Source organism: Phalacrocorax aristotelis, chromosome 3 (assembly GCF_949628215.1).
Source record: "Phalacrocorax aristotelis chromosome 3, bGulAri2.1, whole genome shotgun sequence".
NCBI classification, from domain to species: Eukaryota; Metazoa; Chordata; class Aves; order Suliformes; family Phalacrocoracidae; genus Phalacrocorax; species Phalacrocorax aristotelis.
This window is the reverse complement of record NC_134278.1, coordinates 61233332-61239331: the sequence shown is the minus strand read 5'-3', so window position 1 is coordinate 61239331 and position 6000 is coordinate 61233332. Positions and strand designations below refer to the sequence as shown.

Below are 6000 nucleotides of genomic sequence, written 5' to 3'. Positions count from 1 at the left end.
ACTGGATAGTCTTTTGATGCTACTGTAATAGAGTCCTTAATGAAGACAAGTATCAGCATCCATGCTCAGTCTTTCTTGTTGCCTCCATAACGCTGCTAGAAGACTAGTGTGCTCTTTTTCTAGATCCTTTATCTATAGTATATGCTAGTAAGTGAAATAACTTTTGAGAAATATTTCAAGAGATCTGTGTGTAGTGACCCTTAACACAGATAATCTGAATTTTTTTTTTTAAAACAACCTCTCAACTGTCATCACTTCCTTTCCCCTAAAGCGTACAGCCTTCATTCCACGTGCAAACGGACATTTTGCTGTGAAGTCAGCCACATAGGGCTAAATGTGCATATTGTTGTGCATGGCTTTAATTCGCTTGACACTCTTTGAAACGTTGGTATCTGCATGTCTGCGTTGGCAGGACTGTTCTAGGATGTTAGTCTTATAGGATGAAGCAGTGACCTTTCCACCATTTTAATGTATCTCTCTACTTTTACGCTGCGTGGTTGGTAAGGCAAGTATCTTTCTGCTTTGCGTTTGGTTTTATCTTTCAAGTTTTTGGAGTTTTGTGGTTTTTTGGGCCCTACTCATTGCAAGGAAGTAAGAAGTGTGACAGGAAGGTGTGATTTTTAATTTACACCAGAGTTCTCAACAAATAATGACTTTTCACACCCTGTTATTGCTGCTTAGCCTGGGGGAGGAGTTGTATGGCTACTGTTGTCATATCAAATTAAATCCGCTCATGTAATGCAGAAAGACATTCCTGTTAAACTTAACCCTTTTAAGTTGTTGCAGCCTACTGGCACAACAGCATAAGCTGAAGTGCATCTATTCTGGGGATCTCTGTTGCTGAAGGATGAAAACGGAAATGTTTTCATTCAAAGATGGTGTGCTTTTTTTTTTTTTTTTTTGTAGTCTGCAGTGGACCAGATGAGGTTTGTGTGGGTGAATCCTTACATTAGCCTGGAGTTCACTGCAGGCTCAGGGTAGGTGCCTGGATGTATTTTAAGCAAGGGAGCGTTTGGCCAATGATGCCAGCCACTCATGCTCTCATCTGAAAAACTTGCTTGAAAAATTTCCTCTGATGCTGTTTGCTGTGGATTGCAAGTATAGCCATGGAGCACTTGGTGCTCCTTTATGCAGTAGAGCTAAAACACTACAATAAGAAAATCACCCTCAGAGAGAGTTTTCAGCCATCAAGGAACTGGCAGAGTAGGACAAGCTTTGCTTTTATAAGTAATCTTCCCTTGAGGAGGTTGCTGTTGCTTTTGGTGTGCGATGTACCCCCTTCGCCATTCAGGCCAGTCCCTCGGGGAAAGAACACTCAGGACGTACTGGATTCACCCAGGGGTCGGGGTTGGGGTCCATGCCTCAGACCCACCAGACCCCGGGGAGGGTGTCCCCCCACTACTCCTTCCCAGGGCAGTCGCTGCATCTTCCCAGGGTGAGCTGGAGCCTGAAGGATGGGACTAGCAAATAACAGGAGGAGTAGTCCCCTCCCCTCCATTTTCCAGGAGCTTTATTGCCCTCGTTGTTGGTAATTGAGGGTTAAATATTTGCTTGAGTACCTGCTTGGTGGTGCAGAGAGGGTTAAGGTGCTTGATTTACTATAAACATGTATGTGACAGACTCTTATCTGATGGTGTTTTTTTTTTTCTTTCTGTAAAATGTCAGCCATTTCCTGATGAGCGTGGTGGTGGTGAATTTCACACCTTTTTTCTTCTCCGTGTGGAAACCTGGGTGTTAATGGTACTGGAGCAGGTCATATTTTATAAGGAATGAGGCTGTGTCTTACAGCAGAGGGAAAGCAGGGAAGGGAGAGGAGGTGAAGAAAGGGATTCAAGGAAACTGCCACTTGCAACAGGCATTAGTTGGATTATTTCGCACTATTTTTGTTCAGAGCTTGTAAATGTAATGGCTTTTGCTAAGTGCATTTTTTTTCAGATGAAATATTGGAGTTCAGTTTAGAGTTCAGCATAAAAATAATCCTCTCCTTTCATTTCACAGTGAAATTTAGCATTGCAACACCTGAAGATGGAAAATTGGTCGGTTGATGAAGTCTGCAACTGGTTGAGACAGAGAAATTTAGGAGAACTAGTTCCTAAGTTTCGTGGTAAGCATTTTTATTGTTTGTGTGGGGCTTGTTTAGTATTTCTTTCTGTGCCTTTAATGGCATTGCCTACCTTGTTTTGGGGCATGTATATATATGATAACTTCAGACTCTTACAGAAATTTATTAGAGTGAGAACTGACATAGATCTGAAAAATCAAAATAAGTGTGCAGATTTATTGTGAAGTCTCTGAGAAATGCTGAGGGATGAGATTAAGCCTGTATATAAATAGAAACACCTTCTTGAATCTGAGCTGGCAGTTTAAAAGACTTGACAGGGCCTATTTTACATTGTATAAATCTTTTGAAATAATGCAACTGTAGTGTGTAAATGTTTTATAGTTGAGTATATAAACACTCTACAAAAGAGCGCATAAGAAACTGTTATGTGAACAAGCTATTTGTTGTGTGCTCTCTTAAAAAGCTTGCTTTCCTTCATTAATGAAGTAACAGTCTGCTGTGGTCTAAGTGAGGCCTGATTTAAAGAATTAAAAGGGTCAGTTCACTGCTTCTCTATGTTTCAGGCTTGGCTTTTTGTTAGGGGAAGGTATCTGGCCAGTAACTAGGGCTCCTGGCACTGCTTGGGAAAGGACATCTTTTTAGCAGTTGAAGACCATCAGCAGTAGAAAGCGCCTTGCCTTTGACCTGTCCTCCATCATCATGTTTTTAGGCATATAGAATGTTACTGTAAAGTTATTTTACAGTAATTCTTTAATCCCCTTCAATCTGCAGAAGAGGAAGTAAGTGGAGCAGCTCTTCTGGCTCTTAATGATCGTATGGTGCAGCAGCTGGTGAAGAAGATTGGGCATCAGGCAGTGCTGCTGGACCTGATTAATAAATACCAGCAACAAAAAAGTGGGCTGGAATCCCTTACATATTACTGTGAAACAGCTTCTCCAAAATTTCCAGAAGTAATCAGTGGGTGAGTTGGTTCATGGCACAGAAAATATCAGTCTGAGTATAGTTGTATTCTCTTCATAGCATTTTAAAACAGGCATTTAGTAGCTCTACAGCTGTAAATTGTAACTGTTTTTCTTACTTTGAATATCTCTAACAACAGGGAAATGCAAAATGAGGTTATTACCTTGTGGTTTTAAACAGGGCATCAACATTCCTTAACAACACCACTAATTAATTTAAATTGCTCTTCATTTCTGATTCTGGGACCTAGTTTTCATCTGGATGAAGCATCGTCAAACTTTCACTATAGCTAAAATTCTCTGACTTGGTGATACTAAGCTTTTGAAGCACTTACTCTTAAATGTTTGGAAGCCTTGGAGTAAAATCGTGATTTAGCCAGAGATAATGTTTGTGTCACAGGTGTATTTAAATTCAGTCTCTCAAAGGAAGCTCTGAATTCACTCTAGATGTAAGCATTTAATAATCCCACTGTGTGGAACTAGATAGGGTGGGTTTTTTTTAGAAAACAATGCTTTCACTGAGCATGTTCTGGCTTTTGGTTGAGCAGTGTGTGTTTGTTTGTTTGTGGTTTCTTTTGGGGGGTGGCAGAGGTTGTTTGTGGTTTGGTCGGGGGTTTTTTTGTTGTTGTTGTTGGGTGTTTTGATGTGGGTTGGTTTGGGGTTTTGGGGTTGGTTGGTTCATTCCCCCCATGTCCCCCCTCCATTCTGATCTATTGTAAGTCTTGCATGATTATTTTTTCTGGATGTCTTGGCTGAGAAGAGACACGCTGAGCTCTCAGAGTGGTCTCTTCTAAGCCTAAGAATTCTGACAGTAGAGAATGTCTTGCCATGGATGCAAAATGTTTTCTTTTTTCAAAGGAGAGGACTCTAGCACTAAGCCTGCCTTAGTACACTGTAGTAGCCCAGTAGGAGTAGATCTGTAGAGCACTCTCTGTAGCATTTGCCTTCATCCAAAAGGAGCCCAGGTTGTGCACTCTGAGATGACTTCACAGTGCAAACCAAAGGATGGTAAATGGTGATGACTGGATTATGTCCAACCAAGTTGCACTCATTAGCAGAATTAAACTGCTCACATGGATACATCTTTTTGTCCTTGTGGAAATATTTATAAAACCCTGTGGGTAAATGGTCCTGCATCACTGGAGGGAATAGGGGTGCAGGAAGAAGACAATGTCACCGCATGTATGATATATAGACCTGAAGTATAAATCACAGCCAGTCTCAGTTCTCTGCACCAGGGTCCTACCTCGCTTGATTTATAGGAAGCTCCCTCTTTGGAGGTAGAGCAGGTGTCTGCTGTGAAGAACACTACTGTATGTGGGCCCTGAACTTCATCCAAAGTGTGGTAGATCCGTAGTGATTTCAGCAGGGGATTTCAGAACAAAATGTGTTCTTATGCTTAGGGAAGTTTGAACGCTGCTTTGGATGTTTAGATTTCATCCTTGACTTTGTCAGGGATGTCTGGCTAGGCTACATCTCAGCTGTGACTGTTCCCTGTGTACTTCTCAAGTCCTACAAATAAGGCCTTACTGTGTCACAAAGAGCATGCTGTTGCAATAGTGTGAGGGCATAGCTTTTCTGTGAAGCTCTGCAGGCTCCAGAAAAAATAAAATGCTGGAAATCTCAAATATTATTGAATATAACTTACTTTAAAATATTTCCCTACCTACTCTTCTTCCCTGGAAAATGAGATGCTGGTATTCCTCTGTTTACAGGGAAGTTAGGTAAATAAGCTGCTGTTTCTGAAATATTTTTTGTGTCAGAGTCAAGAACCAGAGAATAAAACTCAAAACCAATTAAGAAATGCATTCTGTCATGTATTTTAGGATGAGGAAAAAATCAAGATATTCTGCACAGGTAGGGGTGTAGAATGATGAAAAGCTTCTGCGGTAAGAATAGTACTTTATTGTAAAACTAAAAGCTGTATCCTCATGTGCAGGTATCTGTAACTGTCACTTCTTAACAATTGGAGTGCTTGTCTTAGTGATGTAGTTTGAAATTATTTTGTCTATTCAGTACATCTTGAACGAAGTCCTTTAAGAAAAATTTCTTTTGACCTAATTCAGGGGCTCATGACTAAAATATGTACATGTATGAGACACTCTTTTGAAGAAATGTAATAAAATTATTTTCTTTGTGAGCTGCTTTGACACAAACAGAATATGTGACAAAACCAAAAATTCACAGATCCACCTTAACTGTGAAATGAACTCACATTTCCTCTGTCACTCAGCGATATCAGGCTGAATGGCAGTCTGGGTTGCATAAGCAAAGTCACTGCCCTAAGTTTCACTGTTAGTAGCACCTGTAGCCGACAGTGTGATCCCACAGCAGCACGGGACAACTATAAAAACTGAGTCTGCGTGTTCCTAGCCCTTCTCCTGCGGTGCTTGAGCCCAGGTGAAAACCCACCACCTTTTCTGTTTTACAGAATTATTTCTCCATCAGGCCAGTTCCCAGCACTAGCTCACCCTGCCAATACTAGGGCCAGGGTGGAGACAGCATTGCTCAGAGCAGGGGAGAAAGCAGCACCACAGCCATCTTCTTCTGGGTAAGGTGAAACAGCTGTGGAGCTTCCAAGAGCTGTCAGCAGTATTCCTCTGTTGTATTTCTTGCATGAATGCTTTCCCCAGTGCTTGCTGGTGCGATCCTGGCTGGCTGCCTCTTTATCCTGGTGTCCTTAGCACATCTTCAAACCGCGTGTAAATTGTGCTCAGCTCACCTCTGATAGGAACAGATAGAAAGTCATCAGCTGGACATGGAGTTTTGAATATGGTAGGTGAACGCTTTCTATGTGGAAGTAATGGATTTGAATTTGTCCTTGGATTGAAAGGACACCGAATGTGACTTACATCTCCAGCAGTTTGGACTAGGATGTGGAAATAACATCTTGTGCCTGTCACTGGTAAGGCAGAAGCGTTCTGGGTCATGCAGTAGAAACTGTGTTTATATGCGTTTGAGGAGCTCAGACGGATGTTA

At 41.5% G+C, this 6000-nt stretch overlaps 1 protein-coding gene across 1 annotated transcript in view; it reads left to right on the top strand.

Annotated features, from left to right (window-relative positions):
- Positions 1-1998: 1998 nt before the first annotated feature.
- SAMD3 (sterile alpha motif domain containing 3) overlaps positions 1999-6000 on the top strand; it is a 40725-nt gene continuing 36723 nt past the window's right edge. The window contains exons 1-2 of the mRNA XM_075089863.1: positions 1999-2104; positions 2834-3023. Of these exons, the coding sequence (XP_074945964.1) occupies positions 2026-2104; positions 2834-3023 (269 nt within the window). The 5' untranslated portion in view covers positions 1999-2025. The remainder of the gene's footprint in view (positions 2105-2833; positions 3024-6000) is intronic.